Below are 20,275 nucleotides of genomic sequence, written 5' to 3' on the forward strand. Positions count from 1 at the left end.
TCTAATCAACAATTTGAGGTGATAGAGAAAAATATACATATAATTATTATGAATAGAGTCAAAATGTTGAATTGTATGTAGCCATGGTCGGAATTTTAACGGATGGAAAACAAATGTTGAATTTCGTCACAGCATGTGCTCTCTACACTTGTCTCAAATCCCAACGTATCGAAAGATGAATAAAACACGAAATGAATAGAAAGCAGGAAAAAAAATCACATTTCACTTTCCGAAGTGTGAAAAGATTGAGACTGTAATATTATCTTCGGAGAAGTGTTTGTCTATAAAATACATCTGCTTGGATCATGTTACAATGTATCTCGTCAAGCAAAACAAAGCCTTCAACTGTCGTGTCTTTTTGGCTCAGTGTTTGCAGTACGCAATTCCATTTTCCTCCATACTCTCGTTGTATTCATCATCATCATATCCTCTGCTTAGCTTCTCTGGCACAGTCTTTTATTCTCTTCCCTCACTTATTATTCCCTTTTCATTGCTTTGCATGCTAAATTCTCTTCATAGTCATATATAGCCTTTTCTTTCTCTTAGTTCTTTTGTTTGCCCTCAAGTTTGCATCATAATCCTGTTCATAGGTTGACTTCTCGTACAGTTATATTTTTTCAACACGCTTTTGTATTTGATTGAGTAGGTACCACCGTGTATGCTCTTGTTTTGAATTTTGTTTTGCGATGCGAACTATGTTTGGTTTAATTATAGTTGCTGAGTTGTATCCTATATGCTTGTGTATACCCAGATTCCCTGTTTGATCATTTCTGGTTGCAGAATTGAGAATTCCCTTGACAATCTTAATCTGTTTAATATAATTTTCAAACTGATTAAGATTTTGTTGACAGATATCGACATGCGTTCTGTATCTCGAGGTTTGTTTTTGCCTCTGGCAATACTTGTGCTGATACCATGCTTATGTGCCTTCGGGAAGACTGAAAGTAATGTGAAATCAGCGGTTTTTCTGTCCCCCAAGTTTGAACTTGGACCGGGATCGGTTGCCAATAAGTATTATGATGATGTTGATTTTCCAAGAGGTCATATTGCACTTAAGAGTTTCAATGCTGAAGTAGTTGATGAAGCAGGGAACCCTGTGCCTCTCCATGAAACTTATCTCCACCACTGGGTTGTTGCAAGGTACTATCAACCAAAATATTTGACGACACACACAAGGTATGATGCTCATAGGATACTTCACGATTCTGAGTCTGACTACGTCATGGTGAGGAACAGTGGCATATGCCAAAGAAATGCTCTGGGACAATATTATGGCCTTGGATCTGAAACGCGAGGAACTGCTACGGATGTTCCGGATCCTTTTGGAATAGTTGTAGGTAACCCTGAAGAAATTCCAGAGGGGTATGAGGAGATGTGGATGATCAATGTTCATGCAATTGATACACGTGGTGTAGTGGATAAGATGGGGTGCACTGAGTGCAAGTGTGACCTTTACAACGTTACAAAGGATGAATACGGGGAGCCTCTAAGGTCAGACTATAAAGGAGGTTTGTATTGTTGCTATGATGATACCCATTGCAGGTTGAGGGAAGGCTTTGAGGGCCCAAAGAGGAGCCTCTACCTGAGATACACAGTAAAGTGGGTTGACTGGGACAAGTTTATAGTGCCTGCTAAGATTTATATACTTGATGTGACTGATACTTTAAAAATATCAGATGATTCTAGAGGGAATTTTGAGCATGATTGCCGAGTAAGTGAATTCATCAAGAGACATGCATATACTAGTCTATTGCTGTGTTAGGCATAAGTGGTTAACAGATATTTCTTTGTTATAGGTTGAGTATGAGGTTGAATCTTGCAGCACTGACCACAAGGATGGTAATGGTTGTAATCATGTGAAGAGGACAAGCCTCCCAATGCAAAAAGGTGGTTATGTCATCTATGGTGTTGCTCATCAGCATTCAGGTGGCACCGGATCAACTCTATATGGACAGGTGATGTTCAAAATTGCGACTATTCTTAAATATTTAGATATAACATTTTTAACCTTTTGTTGCATGGCTTGGCATAAAAAATTATTCATACAAGATGAGAAATGGTAATGAATAATGACATTGTCCCTTAAATTAAAAGGGGTTACAAGTTCGCACTACTTTTTTCTTCAGTCTTTCCATGTACTAGTGAGTTGTTTGCTGGCAATTTATTGGTAGTTGCATCTTTTTCTTTCATTGGTATACAATGAAAGCAGAAGAAGCAATTTTACAATTAGTAATTTCTTATAAATATTGATTCATAATTTAAATATTGTAGTGTAACATGTTTTATGAAATTTTTTGGTTGACATTATCAGGATGGAAGGGTTATATGTTCCTCAATACCAAGTTATGGAAAGGGAAAGGAAGTAGGAAATGAGGCAAACTACATTGTAGGAATGTCCACATGTTATCCTAAACCAGGTTCTGTGAAGATAATTGATGGGGAGACTGTAACTCTAGAGTCTAACTATAGCAGCAGCCGTGGGCACACTGGAGTGATGGGGCTTTTCTACCTATTGGTGGCAGAACAGCTTCCACACCAACACTTCAGACATTCCTCTCGTTCTTCTTCATTCTTTACGAATAGTATTTTTGATTGATATAGGTAACTAGTGACATGCTATATATGAGTGGTGTACCATGATACATTCTCGGGTTTGAGTATCAGACATATTGTGGTGGTGATAGTTTGTACTGTTTGTCTTAAACTAGTCCTCCTCATATGGTTATGTGACATGTTTTTTTTTTTACACAAAATGGTCTTCTCCTTGGAGATTGTTTGGCCATGAATCTAGCTGAAATAAATCAAGTGTTTATTTTGATAAGCTTCTGAATAAAATTTAGTGAGATAATCTAGAAAGAACTTGTGTAATGATTATATGCTATTTGCATAAATTTAAATAAGTTCCTCAAAACCTGTCCCTAAAAGAATTATTAAGTAGGTAATTCAAACCATTACATATTTATGGTCCCAAATCCAATCAATTCTTGTATGAGTATAGTTAAGCTTTTTAATTCATCAAATGAAAAATGAATAATGTTTAATTATGTGGCCCCAATATCTATGAATTTCTTCTTATCCACAGCATGAGAAATCAAGCAAAGGGTCTCGCCTTTGGGGTGGGGTCCGTGGGTAAGACTTGGGAGGAGTGCATCGAGAGTTCCACACGCGTGTTGCACCGTTGCATGCTTGACTGGTTGAGTAAGATTTTTGAGAAGTTTGAATTCATCTTATGTCGCATCTGATTTAGGAATTTCAACAAAATTATATTTTATTATTTAAGTTTGGAAAATGCCTGTGTACCCAAGTCAATAGAGTAGTTAAGGAATCAAAAGTAATTTTTTTATTAAAAAATATATCTACACGTCCTTTCATGTGATTTTATTGTAATTTCAATAATCAATGTCTTGAGGATTGTTAGTAAAATCTTTAAAAATTTTAATCGAGTTTTATTTTATACGAAATTAAATAGCATAACACACGAACTTCAAGCATGTAATTCTGCAGTAGGGGTTGATCCACGCTTAAGCAAGGTCAGGGGTTCGAACCTAAAACAAAAATAGCATAACACACGTGTAAATATATATTAGTTTTGATTTATTATTTTTTTTAAGATAGTCTTTGTTAAAATTTATTTTTTACTTTTAGAACTTTTTTATTTTTGTTTTAATCTTTGTAATATATTTTTTTTGTCTTTGTAATATATGGATAATTTGCTTTTAGTTCCTGTTAATTTATTTTCAAAGAGACTAAATTAAAATGAATAAAATATTGTAGAAACTAAAATAAAAAATATATTTAATAAGGACTTAAATAAAATAACAAGGATCAAAATAAATAAATAAAAATTTTATAAGGACCATTTTAATAAAAATAATAATTTTACAAGAATTAAAATATAAATTTTTTTTAAAAAAAAGTATGTTATGAAGATAAAAAAAAATATAGTTAAAACACACACGTATAAAAGATATATCATATGATAGTGATCTTCTTACGTGAGAATGAAAATAATCAATCTCAAATTTTAGATTAAAATAAACAATTTATATTAAGAGACTTATTTATTTAAAATCACAAACACAAATGTCACAATCATCACTATTACCATTGTTGTTGTTGTCATTATCATCATCGTTTTTATTTATTTATTATTTATAGAAAATAATTGTTATTTAGTTTCGTACTATATAATGCATTGAAAAAATATTAAAAATTGTTTTCAAATGAATATATATATATATATATATATATATATATATATATATGCACTCAATAATATATTACATTCATTATCTAAATTTGATGTATTTGTAAAATGAAATTGCGTTTAATAATATCAGTACTTGATACTTGAAGGAATTGTTTTAAAAAAAAATTATACTCCATACTATTACTTTACTCATCTTCTCTAAAACTATATTATACTTTATATAATAAGACATACAATTTTTTTAATAAAATTACATGTCTATTTTTTTATAAAATATATTTTTATATTTTAATACTTATATTAAATGGGTTGTAAGGCCTATCTTACGACACAGAGAGTTGACCTAATACTTATAGATTTGATCCTGTCTATGTTAAAAAATAATGTTTAGACGGTAAAAGTTACATCCCGCGAGTGAAAATTAGTCTTTGATCTCGAATGGACAAAAAAAATGATCATAATTTATTGTGTTTTCCTGGAATCTATAAAATTTTAAGATTGACCTTGTGTGACAACAATGACGACAATAAAAATGGTTGTGATTGTGACGATAATTGTGATGACATTAAGGATTATAGTGGAAGTAGTAATAGTGACGGGGACCATAGTATCAATAATGATGATGATAATAATGATGGTAATGACAAACAATGATAATTACAATGGTGATAATGATAATAATAACAATAATGACAATTATAATGACTTGATAGTTCCCTACATTTTATAGCTCAATAACTAAAGTAGCAAAAAAACATAACTCTAACTAATTAGAATTACCATATAAGCAATTTTTAGATATACATGCAACAATATATATATATATATATATATATATATATATATATATGAGGAGGGTTCAAACGACACCGGTGTAACTTTTACTAAGTGTTACACCGCTCAATAACTTTATATTAAATGTGAATTTTAAAAATCCAACCGTTAGATGGAAAGTTCATATCTCTTAGATCATATATGTCAAATTTTGTTAAAATTGAACAACAACTTGAAGGTAATCAAAGTGTTTATATTTTAGTATATTTTAAAATGTATATATTACGTCAATTTTGTTTTATGAGAATGAAGTATCAAATCATCTTAGATTAATATAAAATTTGATATATATGATCTAAGAGATATGAACTTTCAATCTAACGGTTGGATTTAAAAAATTCACATTTAATATAAAGTTATTGAGCGGTGTAACACTTAGTTAAAGTTACACCGGTGTCGTTTGAACCCTCCTCTCTATATATATATATATATATATATATGTGTGTGTGTGTGTGTGTATATATATATATATATATATATATATATAGGAAAATAAACATCTGAAATCATATATCTTCCTTAAAGAATTTACAACGTAAATTTTGTACACACACGCACACACATATTTACAATAAATCCAAATTGGTAACATAAATCATAGTTGTTAATCTAGCAACAACTACAAAAACAGTTTCATCAAAATAGCTTCAAATTAAACAACCCCGCCATCCTCTAGCATGGCTCACAAAACGTGCACAACCTTCAACCTATTATTATCTTACTCTCATAACAAATATGATCATCTTAGTCTAACTATAAGGAAAATGCAAGGATAAACTTGAATCCAAAAATACCAACATAGTATAGAAGTATTAAACTAACTATACAACAACTCAATGTTTCACAACAACCTAAGGTTCAACCTAACAACACAGATCAACATATCAACACAATTTTACAACTTAACAATATGGCAACATATTACAATCCAGTCATACAACATATCAACTTAGCATACGAATAACAAAACTTATCAATCACAACATAAGCACAACACAACAAGTATATGTGTTGTCACATTTCAACTAAAAAATCTCTTATAACACAAATGAACAATTTAAGTGGTTTGAGCCTACCAAACCAACTTAAAAACATAATCTTTTTTGGCTTGCTAAATCAACAACAAATTTAGATATCATTCCACTATATAATATGATTTATCAAATTTCGCCACTTAAATTAGAAAAGTCCAATATTTTTGTCAAGGATAGAATAACTTAGGTGTGAGTCTACCATGACCTTAACATGCTAACTACCTTCCAAATATTGTGTCCCTTTTAGTACTTAGTTAGGAATTTTGGCCTTGATCTTGTACCTTACTTGGTTGGTCACATGTATAGTTCGACCTGACCTCATAGATGTCAACTAAAGACCTTAAGGAGACTCAATATTTCACTTTAAGAGTCAACTATACTCAAGAATAATTTTTTAACAACTCAGTTTGCAAAGCACCACAACATCATATCATCACGATGTGATATTCATCTTTTAAAACAACATTTCTCCTCTAATGCTAAGTCAATCAACATAGTACAACTCCATGCATTAAGTATTCATAACATAATTGCTATCAACACTACACCTCTTGTCATCATGTAACTTACTATTCAATTTTCAACTTTCATTCATAAACAAATGGCAACTTAAGTAGCATACATCATGTGAGTAACTCAATTCACTTAATACATGTTCAACACTTAGTCAAATAAATAACAACATTTCATTTAACAACCCACGCACAACACCACTCTCCCAACCCCTAACATCCCTAAGGTAGAGAGCCTCTGACTCATATACTCTCGGTGCCATTCCACTTGTGTTTGGCATGGATGAGACAAAGAATCCATGTGTTAATCACATCTAACATGGCTAAGCCCCATGCTCAACCTTATTTAGGTAGATAGCCTCTACCTGAATCACACACGATGCCATACAACCTACGCTTGGCATTGTCTAAGTAAAAAGCTATTGCCTTATTTACGCCTGACGCCACTTAACTAGGTTTTAACATGACCAAGTCAGAGAACTCTCCTTTAACTCACGTCCAACACTATGTGATTGACATCAATGAGGAAGATAACTTTTGATTTGCATGATCATGTTTGGCGTCATGAAGTTGCACCTAGGTGATGGTAAATTCTACACTTGATAGATTCATGTTTTGGCTCAATCTACATGAAACTCAACAAAATTTTCAACATGTAACAAGTAATCCTACTCAATTACAATCTACTGAACTCACATTCATTAAGATAAGCAACATGCAACCATTACAAAAATCAAATTCACCAATTTTTCTCCAAAACACCAAGAAAGAGAAACCTCTTCTAAAATTAACAACACATTCACAATGATGTATAATTTAAGCAACAATTTAATTAACAATTCAACAAGAATATCCAAAAATTCCCTTATCTTTAAATTAATCATAATAAATGTAGAAGAGAATATGGAGGACCTATAAGGAAACTCTGCACTACCACACCATGATCTCTAATTCTCAGGTTCAAAGGCTTTGAATCTATACTCAGCTACTCATTGACTTCGGGGGAAGGATCCTAACACTCTTTGGAAAACTCAAAAGAAGGGAGGATTTTGGCTTCAGAGCTTCTCTCCCTAACTTCTCTTTAAGTTTCATAAGAAATGAACTTTTGAAGTTCAAGTACTAAGAAAAACCTTATATATACCTTTCCATAAATCAGACCAAGTTTGACCCTAACTCAAAATAATTATTAAACAACAAAACTCATTAAGATTCATAAATCCTTAAATTTTCACAACAATTAAACAACTAAACACAACATCAAATTAGTTAATAAAATAAAAAATTATTAACAAAATTCAATTTTACAACAATGATGATATTATTATTGTGATGGTGACAATAACAACTACAATAATGACGACCAACACCATTGTCTATTGCAACAAATATCACCATCACTAGTGACAATAGTAACAATGATCATAATTATTTTGGTAATACAAACATTAATGATGATAACAACAACGATAAGAAAGGTGGTGTGATTGTATTTGTAGTTTAAATCTTTTAAACTAAAAGTTAATATCAATCATTCTCATATAATACATCTCATACATACATATTACTTATTAAGAATGAAGACACATCGTAATTCTACACTTATTACATTTAAATTGACACTTTAAATCAAATTAATTTATACTTAAAACCACATAATAAATATCATGGTTATACAAATCAAGTAATAATTAAATTTAAAAAATAAACTAATCATAGTAAAATATTTAATGTTATGTAAAAATGTTTATTACTTTCGATCATATAAAAGATCAACAAACGTGAATCATGTGACCTTCTAATATAAAATTATAAACTTAATGTATATAATAATTTATTTTTAAAATTTAGCATTTTATAATAATCATTGTTGATTATATCTGATTAAAAATAATACATGTGACTTCTTAAATGTATGGTTAGAGGTTGGATCATTGAGTTTATGTGTAAGAAAAAATATTTATTAAGAGATGATGGAAAAAAATTAATGAGATATTAAGTATGTTGTTATAAAGTTTTTTTTAATTAATGCATGATAGTTATAAATTAGATTAGATGTTTAAATAAATGAATTAACTGTTTTATACAGATAAGGATAAAAATGTTACTTGAAAATAAAATAGAAATGAACTAAACGTGAAATTGCGGGAGAAAAATTTACGGGCCTTTTAGTTAACGGCCAAAATAAAATGAGATTAAAAATATTATATTATTATATAAGTATTATATATTTTCTCTATGTCCATCATTATAGTTTTTTTTAAGTAATATATAAATTCAGATAGCCGTAACTATTTTTTTTCCTTTTTTTTTTCTTTCTACGATTAGTGTTAATCAATTTTTCTTTTATGAAGAAAAAAACTTTTAAAGGAAAAACTGATCATTATAAATTTAATATAAATATTTGCTTTTTAAATTATGGATATATCTACTTTATACGAAATTTATATTATATAAGTATTATATATTTTCTCTATGTCCATCATTATAGTTTTTTAAAGTAATCTACGAATTCAGATAGCCATAACTATTTTTTTTTCCTTTTTTTTTTTCTACGATTAGTGTTAATCAAATTTTCTTTTATGAAGAAAACAACTTTTAAAGTAAAAACTGATCATTATAAATTTAATATAAATATTTTCTTTTTAAATTATGGATATATCTACTTCATACGAAATTTATTTATAAAGATAATGTTTTTAAAACTAATTAAAATTTATATAAATTAAAATTATATAAGAATGTGTAAATATAAAATTATTTAAATATATTATTAAAATCAATACAATGATGAGTACGATTTTAATTTTTTTTTCTCTTTTCTTACTTGTCTCTTTAACTTTTATCTCCTTTTGTTTTTTTCCTCTTTATCTTTTCTCTCCATCTCTCTTTTCTCCATTCTCTCTTATTCCTGGTTTCCATTTCTCCTCTTTGTTTCTCTCTCTTTTCTCTTATTTTCTTCTCCTCTCTTATGATTAATAACATTAAAATATCAATAATATTTAATTATTAAATATTTAATTTTTAAATTATTAAATTTTTTTAATTATTAAATAATTAAAAACTGATTAATATATATATTTTTTATTTTTATAGTTTTAAAATTTAAATATATATTTATTTATGAAAAAATCAATTTCCTACAATATAAATTAAATTAATTTATCTAAACTGAAAATTTAAATTTTAAAAAAATAAATTAATTTATTCAAATAAAATATTTAATAAATAAAAAAAAATTAATTTTTTAAAATTTATTAAATTTATAAAATTAACCATCCAAATACACTATAAATTTCTAAAATTCACTATTCAAAGTTCAAACACAGTATAAATTTCTAATTCAACCTAAATCAAATATGTGTAATTAAGAACCAACATCTGATATAAAAGAAGCGAGATATATTCGTATTGCGAGGTTTCAAAAACTTCACAAATATAGATTATACAAACAGTATTGAAGTAAAGCAAGCACAATGATAATCACAAATTATATTTGAAAAAAAGGACAGATACATTGTAGTCATGCAAAGATATGTTCAACTAACATGTGTTTGTATATATATTAAAATGATATAAGGTAGGCATATAAATTATTTTCTTGAATATATATTAATTATCATTATTATTATTTTTACAATTTAAAAATACGTATACACAGATCTATCAATATATATACTCTTAAAAAATATTCCCACTTGAATTAAAAGTTTAAGAATTTATTTAAAAAAAAAAAAAGCCTTAACGAGGAAGTTAGCAGGAGTAGACGCATGATTCGAGAGAGGGGGAGAATGAAGGGAAAAGCACTTGAAAAGAGAACCTTTCACTCTTCTCTTCCCACACTTGACTTCACTCATATATCCTTCTCATTCCAAACCCCATTGCGTGCCTACTCAAGGTCACTTCTTTTTCTCTCTTCAATGCAATCTCTTTTAACTGCTTTTCTATCCTATTCTGATTCTTCCCCACCATTAGCTTCAATATTCCGCGCTTAATTTCATTCCTTTCCTTTTCCCCCATGCTTCTTCTATTACCATCACTATCAATGCTTGCTTCGCCTTCCTCTTCGCCCTTTTAACATCGCTCTTTCAATACTGTGGAAGCAAACCAGTTTTTATTTATTTATTTTAATATTTGGTTCCAATTTTGACGCCAGTGCAACCATTGTTCCTTATACTGGTAATCGGCTACGAAATGGAATTCATCAATTTTTATTTTCCTTTTTACAGTTATTATCCCAAAATATGCGAAACTTACTTGGGTGAGAGTAATATAGTTCTTTATGGATTAGGCAACTACAAATGACTTGCTTTTAGTTTCCTAAGTTTAAATTATTTTTTCTTTGTGTGTGTGTGTGTGTGTGTGTGTTGGTAAAAGTATATTAGAGAAATTTTTGGAATGATTAGTTTGGATTAACAAATATTTCCGAGGTTATAACTTTTGCAATGCTGATGATTGAGGGTTTGATTTTCCCCACCTTCTAAATGCTGATTGAAGAATAAATTAGGTTTTAATCAAATGTGTTCTTCCCGTCTTTCAGTTAAAGGTTTTACAATCCCTCAAGAAAATGGAAAGTCTAATGTATGTGTAATTTATTTATTTTGCACAGTCTATATTGTATACTAGTTACCCTTAATAAATAATTTTTTGTTGATATGATGATGTCAAGTTTCAAGTATGTTGGAGATGGACAAGTTCTTAGTTGGTCCTTTTTTTTTTTTTTTTTTTTTTTTTTTTTTTTTTTTCTAGGATAGTGGATGGTCTGAGCTTTTGTCATGGAAACAAGAGAACATGTTGTTGCACCTAAAAAACCAATCCTTACGCCCAAGGCTATAATACACCAAAATTTTGGCAATAAGGCTTGCTATGTGGTGGAGGAAGTGAAGGAGGTTCATCAAACTGAATGCCCAGGATTGAATATTCCGCAAATGGGACCTTGCCTTTACCGTTGCACATTGCAGCTTCCAGAACTTTCTGTCATCTCAGGAATCTTCAAGAAAAAGAAGGATGCAGAGCAATCTGCAGCAGAGATTGCTATAGAGAAGGTATCACCCAGTTCCAATCAGTATGTAAATTATTGATTCTTGTCATCATGCTTCTTACTTGATTGCCCTTTCAATTTGATCTGCCTATGGTTGTTGTGAACTTATGATAAGAACAGCATTTACTTTTCTTTAGTCACAATCACAAGTGTTTTGAATCTAGCTACAACTTCTTATCTCACTTGCCTTTTGAATATTAGTTATTTATTCAAACAAGTGTTTTATAAGATAGCAAGAAAAGATAGAATCAGTAAATTACTAATTATTTTAAATTCGGCTATTGCTGATTATTTTTATTTTTATTTTTTGTCCTGCTTAGAAGATATAGTGGTCAAATGGGTATGACGGGTTTGTTTTCTTGCATTTGAGAATGTCAATGCCAAACACTCTGAGGTTGCCATATATGTGAATCTTACTCTTGTTTCTTCTAGTCAAACTAAGGGAGTATTTTCAGTAATATAATCATGCTTGTGTAATGTATTGTATCATTCATTGCACACGAATTTCAATTCCTGGAAGATGTAGTTTTTAGCCAATGCCCTGTATTGGAGGTCATTTTTACTGTGGGCTTAATCATATTTATCATGACTCATTGTCTCATTTTTTTAAACTATACCTAATTTCTCAAATATGTTATGGAGGCATATAATATTTTTCCTGATATTGATTCTACCGCTACAGTTTGTTTCATATGTATGCTTCCTATTTCAATAGTATTTTGTTATTTTCTTATAGATTTTCTCTGCTACATAGGAACTGGCTTTATATTGTTATATCTTTTATTCAAGTGTTTATACTGTCTTAATGATTATGGCATTTTAACTTACTGCTACAACTATTAATTACTATCCTGCAGCTTGGCATTTGTCCAGAAACCATTGATCCCACTCCACAAGAAGCACAGGAAAGTTTAGTAGCTCGGATTGCCTATATATTTTCTGAAAAGGTAGGTAATTTACTTTTAACCTTCCGAAAATGTTGCAATGTTGGACACGTTTCTAACATGGACACCTTCCTAGCACCTGATAGACACATGTCTGACACTCCTCATTATGTATCCAATTAAAGAATTTTTTTAGTTAGGACACTCGAGATGACATGTTTGTATGACTTAGACACTTGAGCTGACACTTCCATATGGATGGACTCACACTAGTATTTTTTTAAAATACTTTTTTAGACTTTAGAAAAGATTTTTTAGATTTTAGAAAAGTCAACATGAAATATAATATAAAATATTAAAAATTAATGTCTCACTTTTTTTGTGAGGCTTAGCATCATAGAAAAATTGTAAAACTTAAAAGTTGATTTGAGAAGTTGAATATTGTATACCTTTATTATAAGATATATCTTCAGTTTCTTGTTTTGAGATTTTTTGTAAAGAGATCAATTGCTTAGATTGTAAATAATGTATCTTTTGTGTGACTCATCATCATGGATAAAAGGTGAATATACAATAATATGCAAATATTGTTTATTAATTTAGGTATTTTTTTACACTTTTCATTTCTCATTTCATTTGAATCTCTTGTTTGTGTGTGTTTGTATTGTTAGTGTCCTATATTTTGGACATTAGTCATGATGGAGTGTTTGTGTTGTGTCCGATATTAGTGTATGTGCTTCATTTATATTAAGTGATGCCTATCATAAGTTAGGAAACTAAGCATAATGAAAGCTCTGCCGTTCCTTTTATATAGTCAACTATTTTATTGTATTTGGTTGGATAGTTAAAAGAATCATCAAGTTTCTCTTTGGTTTGACATGACCATCCTTATAAAGTAGTCCCCTCCTTGCCCCAAATATTTGCTTATATTTAGAGGTTGTAATTACTAAAATGATCTGTATGTAGCTTTCAGTTCTTTGTTAAGTTAATAATCATGATATTTGGCGAAGTTTGAGAACAGTAACCTAATTGACATTGTTGGTTGTTACTTTATAGTTTGTAGTTCATTTCAAGTTATTGAATATCAAGTTTTTTTTGTAGTAAATGACAAGGATTCACTGCAATAAATTCTTGTGTGATTATTGTTGTGATGTGGATTTTATAATTCTTTTAGCATTGGTTTTTCTCTAAAAACTGTTGGACATATCTAGTTGGGAGATATTAAATCCAATGAACTCTTTATATCTTACTTCATTTGTGGTCTGGTCTATTAGTCAAAAGGGAAAAGGGGAATTTAATTTATCGAGGCAATGTTGTTCTGGTATTATCTGTTGGTAAATTTTAAATCAGTCTGATATCCTTCTTTTTCCCCCATTTCATACCTCTACAGTTTCTTATATGTGATCATCCACTCAGTGGTCACATTCGAGCAACTTTGTGGAGGGAAGGTGATCTTTGTGGATTGGTTCCTCTTTCTGTCATTGCTGTATATGATGCAAAGATTTTTAGCTTGTGTAGATGTATCAATCCTGAGGTGGAGTCAGACCCATTTTTGGTTATTTCATACATAATGAGGGCCACTGCAAACTTATATCAGTTTCTTGCTACTTCTGAACGACATCTCTGGATTAGAAGGCAGAGTCCATATCCACAAGATATTATAGAGTCATTAATGAAAGAAGATGATGGTTCACAAGAATGCATTCAAGTTGCTGCCATACGCATTCCTAGTTCAGTGGAACAATCTATTGAAGATTTGACACTTCATATTTCTTTAAAAGAATACTACCTTGATATCATTGCAAATGAACTTGGTTTTCAAGATGCTGCCAATATTCTGATTTCTAGGTATGCTGACATTATAGAAAAGTTTTGTAGTTTTGGTGATTACTTTCTAACTTGTTCTTGACTTCTGGGGCTCTACAGGAGTTTGGGTAAAGCTTCTTCTGAGACAAGACTTTTCTTTGCTGCTCCAAAATCATATCTACTGGATCTATATTCTAACTTTCCAAATGGAAAAGAAACCCTTTATTTTAAGGGATCTCTGAATGCAAGGGCAAGTTACTTTGCCGGGCAAAATATAATTGGAGATGCAATATTAGCAACCATTGGATATACGCGGAAATCTAGAGATCTTTTCTATGAGGATGTAACAGTTCGATTATATTACAGGTCTCTTTAAATTCAAATGATTCATTGAATTTTCCTTCTTTATTGTGTAATGGTCAACCTTATATTGTCTTCTAGGCTAATCTTACAAGTAATTTTGAGAAAAAGAAATGTGTTATTATGTCATGCACTTTTGCAGTATCACAGGGGCCAACCAAGTATTTTTTTTTGCGTGTGCAGGACTTCTAAATTTTTGTTGGTGCTTTGGTTGTGGAAAATTTTCTTTCTCTTTCTCTTTTATTATTTATTTTAGGGTTTTTTTTTTTAATATCATTTTTGAACATAGAAATGGACCTTGCCAGGCTTGTTATCTAAACTATCATAATGATGAAAATGCTTATGACTACGTCTTCCTTATTCTGACAAACTCTTAATCTATGTAAGAAATAATTTCTCTAGGTATTTGTTTGGCACCACCATGGTTACTGAAGTATAGAGGGATAAAAATATTGATACTAGGGGAAGATAAAAAAGGAACAGAGAAAAGAGTTATGCTGTAACAACCTTGCTTACATAGTTACATTGCAAGAAGTGCGAACAAATGAGAACCATAGGTTAGCAAACATGAAAGAGAGGTATCCAGTTCTTTAGTGAGGATATTATGGTCTTTGGACTGGGGGGAAGCATTCCCTCCAAGTATATCTCTTATGTGTTCTTTTTCTATTTTCTTTGGAAAGCAAAATGAAAGTCAAATTGAATAAGCTGCACTTTTGCTATTTTCTTCTTCTATGGTTGTAATTTTTTTTTTCTTTTCTTTTCTGAAATGATAATCCCATTGGTATCTGGCTATCAGCATCAGAGTCAATATAAAATTACAGATCTCTATTTCTGGGTATGTCTGTATTCAAATACATATTTGCTTTTCATTCTTTTTTCTGGGTGAAGGTGTGGCATATCCTGGATGACAATGGTAGTAACAAGTTTTCTGTTTATTAAATATTTTTGTCACTTACAAAGAATTCCCGATGTCTCTGCAAACTAAGTTTTTTCACTAGTATAGATACTTTTATTCTTAAACTCAGAAGTTTCCCTCCTCTTCTGATTGAAGCTAAACTATAAAAGAAATGAACTTTATTGAGTAATCAAGAGGCCTTGTTTTCTCCCCATTCTCTAGCAGTACAATACTTTTTCAAATGATAGATATCGTTCTCAATCTTACTTTATTTTTAGGCAACATGCCTTATTCAAATTATTTCAGCCCACTGAAATAACTATTAGCTTTGGGTGCCTCACATATTCTTTGGTTTCTCATATACCTGACCCTTTTTGAATTTGACAGTCAAATTTTGTCTCCTCAATTTTACATTTATCAAATATTTTCTTTGGCAACATTTGTAATTGTCTTCTTTTTTGGCAATAAGAATTTTTCAATATCTATTTCTGCGAAATTGCACAAGTTTTGCATCATTTAATGATTATTTGGTCGCCATTACAGGATGCTTCTTGGGAAGACCCCAGGCGGCATTTATAAATTGTCCAGAGAGGCAATACTTGCATCTGAGTTGCCATCAAAATTCACAACAAGAGCAAACTGGAGGGGTTCCCTTCCCAGGGATATACTTTGTATGTTTTGCCGCCAGCACCGTTTGTCTGAACCTCTCTTTTCCATTACATGTCATCCTTTCAATACATTGTCTGGATTGTCTGGATTGTCAGGATCATGTTTGAAGGTTGCAGAGTCCTGTGGGAATGTGATTGAATCTGTCAATGGGGTTTCTGTAACAACTCCAAAGAGTTCAGATTCAGAGTTGTTTAAATGTGAAATAAAATTGTTTTCTAGACGTGGAGATTTAATACTTCAGTGTTCCCCAAAGGATTGTTATAAGAAGCAGAATGATGCTATTCAGAATGCTTCATTGAAACTTCTATCATGGCTAAACAAGTGTTTTAAGAGTATGATTGTCCCTTTTGAGCAGCTTTGTCAGACTGCAGACAACTTTAATATCCAGATTTATTATGAAAACATTTTCACAGATATTTTTGTGGGCCAATCAACTCACAATGGTCAGCTTGATGCAATTCAATGCAATAAATTAGTTGAATCAATATATAGGAATTCATCATGTGACATGCTGGGAAATATAGTGAACTCATTAAAGATTGAAGGTCCATATTCTGGTGTCTGTCCATGCAATGGATCTTTACCTTGTATAAGGTATTCAGTTTCTTTGGCTGTGGAGGGTGAAAATGTGAAAGAAGTTATAGAAGTTTGTGATGAGTTTGAGTTTGAAGTGGGACTTGGTGCTGTGGTTTTCTATATTGAGGAAGTTGTGACGCAGATGTCTGTTGGCCAGTATGCTCATTTCACTACAAATTTACTCACTTCTGATTTGATTTTTGCTTCAGCTGATGATTCAGTCAAAATGCCTTCCTTGTTATCTTCTAGTGAGTTACTTTCTCCCAACCTCTCACTCCCTGGTTCATTTTGGGGTTAAATTGCTGAATCTCCAACGCTGACTGTCAATGGCTGTATATTTTTCAGAAGACTGTTGTTTGGAATACGAAATAAGTTTGATCAAGGTCACTGAACCTCCTGAGGAGAGAATGGAGCAGGCTCTTTTCAGCCCCCCACTTTCAAAGCAACGGGTGGAATTTGCAGTGCAACAAATTCTAGAATCTCATGCTTCTACATTGGTATACAAAATCTTTTCACCTTTGGTTTTCTTTGGTTAATCTGAACTGTGAATTTGATGTTCTCTTTCATCATAGATTGATTTTGGATGTGGATCTGGAAGCTTGTTGGAAGCATTATTAAATTACCCAACATCTTTGGAGAAAATGGCTGGTGTTGATATTTCACAGAAGGGTCTTAGCCGTGCTGCAAAGGTCACATCTCACATGCACTTTCATATTACAGTACTTGTTTTTGTTTTTTAATAGTACGTAGGGTTTATGCTTAGATGTACAAAAAAGAGCTAGGTTCTGTTGTTCATAACATATAACAATGTTGGGGGAGTCTTGTCTGAACTAGATAGATCTTAAAAATGTGCTAAAGTGATGAAAGTTGTATCCTTAATTATGTGTCCCAACTTTTCTACATAATTTGAGAAGGCTTGAAATTAGCAAATTGTTGCTATGTGCATGGTAGTGTCCATAACTTTTGAAAATATCAAAGTAATTGGTCATACAATTTTATCATTTATTGGTGAATATGTGGATGTGCTGTTTTTAAGTTGAGGGAATTATTTTAATATTGACGGATAGTAGCAGCTGACTTGTATTCTGTCTAGTGCAGAAATTTTATTTATGCATTGAATTTCATCATGAAATTGTTTGATCCAAGTAACCACCCCATTTAGTAGAAAAAGGCTTGGTGGTTTTGTATTAATATTTTTTTGTTAGTAAAGCTGCTTGGTTGTGTGCATGAACTCTGCAGATTCTTAATTCAAAATTAGTCACAAATTCAGATGCTGGTGGACAATGGACAAGCATAAAATCAGTAATTCTTTATGAAGGTTCAATTACAAATTTTGGCTCTCAGTTGCATGGATTTGATATTGGTACTTGTTTAGAGGTAAATTTCACAATCCATTATATATTTTGGCATTGTTGATTTCATTTTTAATATGCTTGTCTTAATGCAAGACTTATTTCATGTCTACTTTTTCTACAAGTAAATCATATATTATACATGATTTGATTAGTGTCGAGTGCAGAGCATGTTTACTATCTGATAAATAAGTTTGTCATCAATAACTTGGGTTTTTTAAAATTAAATTGCATTGTGTCATGATTTTTCTTTTTATGACCAGGCAATGCTTAATAAATTTATACCGATCTAATCTAAATTCTAAGCTGGAATTAAATTATCTAACGTGAGATTGAAAGTAAAAAGAGTTTGACTGTGAACATTACAATCACGCAGAATAGCTACTTGGGATGAAATTAGTTAGTAGAGCAGGTGAGGAAGATGAACATTTATGATGATTCTGGAGTGACTACAGTCTCACTGGTCTCATGGTAGATTTTGGTAGCATGTACATGTTTGCAAGTATTCATCTACACAATCTAGTTCAAGCACTTTAGTCTTATTAACTGTGTAATGCTGTTGTTTTGGTATTAATCATTCTTTGACCAGTGCATGAACAAGCAGTCAAGCACTGTATATCTCTCGTTACTTTCTGTGCCAGTTCACTGGGAATGTATTTATATTTGAATTGGTCTTGTATTATGCCATCACTGTCATGTTTCCGTGCCCTGTGTTAACATAATATTTTCATTGTGCGACAATATTTAAACCTATGAATCAACTGATATGAATCGCTGATACAATGTAGGTGATTGAACATATGGATGAAGATCAAGCTTGTTTATTTGGGGATGTGGCATTAAGTTCTTTTCGTCCAAGAATTCTCATTGTTTCTACACCAAATTTTGAATACAACGTAGTACTTCAGAGGTCGAATCCTCCAAGCCAAGAACAAGAGGAATCAGACGAGAAAACCCTCTTACAGTCATGTAAGTTTCGTAATCATGATCACAAATTTGAGTGGACCAGAGAGCAATTCAGACAATGGGCATGTGACTTAGCTGCTCGGCACAATTACAAAGTGCACTTTAGCGGGGTTGGTGGTTCGGCTGATGTTGAACCCGGCTTTGCTTCTCAGATTGCTGTGTTTAAAAGGGATTGGAAACTTGAAGATGATGTACTGAAGCATGCTGATGAACACCATTATAATGTAATATGGGAATGGAATCGTAAAATAGAATAAATCATTTAAAAACTATACACTGAAATTCGTAGTCCATTTAGGTAAACAAGATTGCTGGTGTTTTTATAGCTGAGAAGCAAGATATAATTAGAATTGATGCGAAAAAAGGGCAGGAGAAATGAAACATTTTTTTGGTAGGGCTCTGATTTGAGAAAAAGAAAATAGTTGATATAAAGTTAGATTTAAGAGTAATGAATACTTTAATTATTATTATTTTTCATACTTTCCTTAATCATTATAAATTTTAAAGAATTATCACTAATATTTTCACCAATGTTTTATTCTATAAAATTTATTTAATTTTTATTAATTTGTATTTTCTGTCGAAGGAACTTTATTTTTCGAAAGAATTTAATTATAATGTATTGCTTGTATAAACTTTTTATATAATTATTTAATCAGATTGATATGTATGATAAGAATGTTACTTTTGTAAGAATTGTTTTAAAAAAAATTAGGATGTTTTTTTTTTGAGATTGATAATGTAACTTTTTGATACTATTTATATCCGAATTAACTACTTATTATAATGCCTTAAATGTTTTTTTATTTTTAATACATATATTTTTTATATTTCTAATAATGTATTGTATTTTAAAGAGCATTTGATTTCTAATAGAGAGATAGAGATACGAGAAACGTGATATATGAACGCGGGAAATATACCCGTTATAGTTTTGCCACGCAAGAGAGTGGCGCGACGGGGGATCATTAAGTAATTGAATTCCCGTGGTGGGAGCAGCCTGAATTAGCTAGGTCAAATTAACTTTTTTGTGTACATAGAACATGTTGGACAAAATTGATGAATAAATTAAAAGTTTACAAATTAACTAACAGTGAGAAGTTGGAAAGTGAAATATGCGAAATTGAAAACTAATATGC

At 30.9% G+C, this 20,275-nt stretch overlaps 2 protein-coding genes across 11 annotated transcripts; both read left to right on the forward strand.

The window, feature by feature from the left end:
* Positions 1-214: 214 nt before the first annotated feature.
* On the forward strand, positions 215-2,821 carry LOC109813245 (uncharacterized). Of its 5 annotated transcripts, none has more exons than XM_020377407.3 (4): positions 215-375; positions 852-1,711; positions 1,797-1,955; positions 2,312-2,821. In XM_020377407.3, exons 1-4 carry the CDS (start codon positions 306-308, stop codon positions 2,594-2,596), a joined length of 1,374 nt encoding a protein of 457 aa, XP_020232996.1. In that variant the 5' UTR covers positions 215-305; the 3' UTR covers positions 2,597-2,821. The 5 variants fall into 5 exon arrangements, with proteins under 5 accessions (XP_020232996.1, XP_029130187.1, XP_020232995.1 ...); XM_029274354.2 differs by having other exon boundaries at positions 291-408; XM_020377406.2 differs by having other exon boundaries at positions 299-446.
* A 7,506-nt stretch (positions 2,822-10,327) lies between these two features.
* On the forward strand, positions 10,328-19,613 carry HEN1 (double-stranded RNA binding protein-related / DsRBD protein-like protein). Of its 6 annotated transcripts, none has more exons than XM_083068932.1 (11): positions 10,328-10,485; positions 11,337-11,632; positions 12,486-12,575; positions 13,903-14,360; positions 14,439-14,684; positions 15,475-15,513; positions 16,117-17,066; positions 17,164-17,315; positions 17,391-17,507; positions 18,058-18,195; positions 18,959-19,613. In XM_083068932.1, the coding sequence occupies exons 2-11, from the start codon at positions 11,363-11,365 to the stop codon at positions 19,391-19,393; spliced, it is 2,895 nt and encodes a 964-aa protein (XP_082925058.1). In that variant the 5' UTR covers positions 10,328-10,485; positions 11,337-11,362; the 3' UTR covers positions 19,394-19,613. The 6 variants fall into 6 exon arrangements, with proteins under 6 accessions (XP_082925058.1, XP_082925061.1, XP_020232953.1 ...); XM_083068935.1 differs by having other exon boundaries at positions 17,167-17,315; XM_083068934.1 differs by having other exon boundaries at positions 10,345-10,485; positions 11,342-11,632.
* Positions 19,614-20,275: the final 662 nt, after the last annotated feature.

The sequence above is a fragment of the Cajanus cajan genome, chromosome 2, assembly GCF_000230855.2.
Source record: "Cajanus cajan strain Asha chromosome 2, NIPB_CcT2T_4, whole genome shotgun sequence".
Lineage (NCBI taxonomy): Eukaryota > Viridiplantae > Streptophyta > Magnoliopsida > Fabales > Fabaceae > Cajanus > Cajanus cajan.

Coding starts and splice junctions, on each gene's coding strand:
- LOC109813245 (XM_020377406.2), top strand. CDS start 314: ATGTATCTCGTCAAGCAAAACAAAGCCTTCAACTGTCGTGTCTTTTTG. Junction 447..851: donor TCCTCTGCTTAGCTTCTCTG/GCACAGTCTTTT, acceptor TTTTGTTGACAG/ATATCGACATGCGTTCTGTA. Junction 1,956..2,311: donor GATCAACTCTATATGGACAG/GTGATGTTCAAA, acceptor TGACATTATCAG/GATGGAAGGGTTATATGTTC.
- HEN1 (XM_083068932.1), top strand. CDS start 11,363: ATGGAAACAAGAGAACATGTTGTTGCACCTAAAAAACCAATCCTTACG. Junction 11,633..12,485: donor CAGAGATTGCTATAGAGAAG/GTATCACCCAGT, acceptor ACTATCCTGCAG/CTTGGCATTTGTCCAGAAAC. Junction 14,361..14,438: donor GCCAATATTCTGATTTCTAG/GTATGCTGACAT, acceptor GGGGCTCTACAG/GAGTTTGGGTAAAGCTTCTT.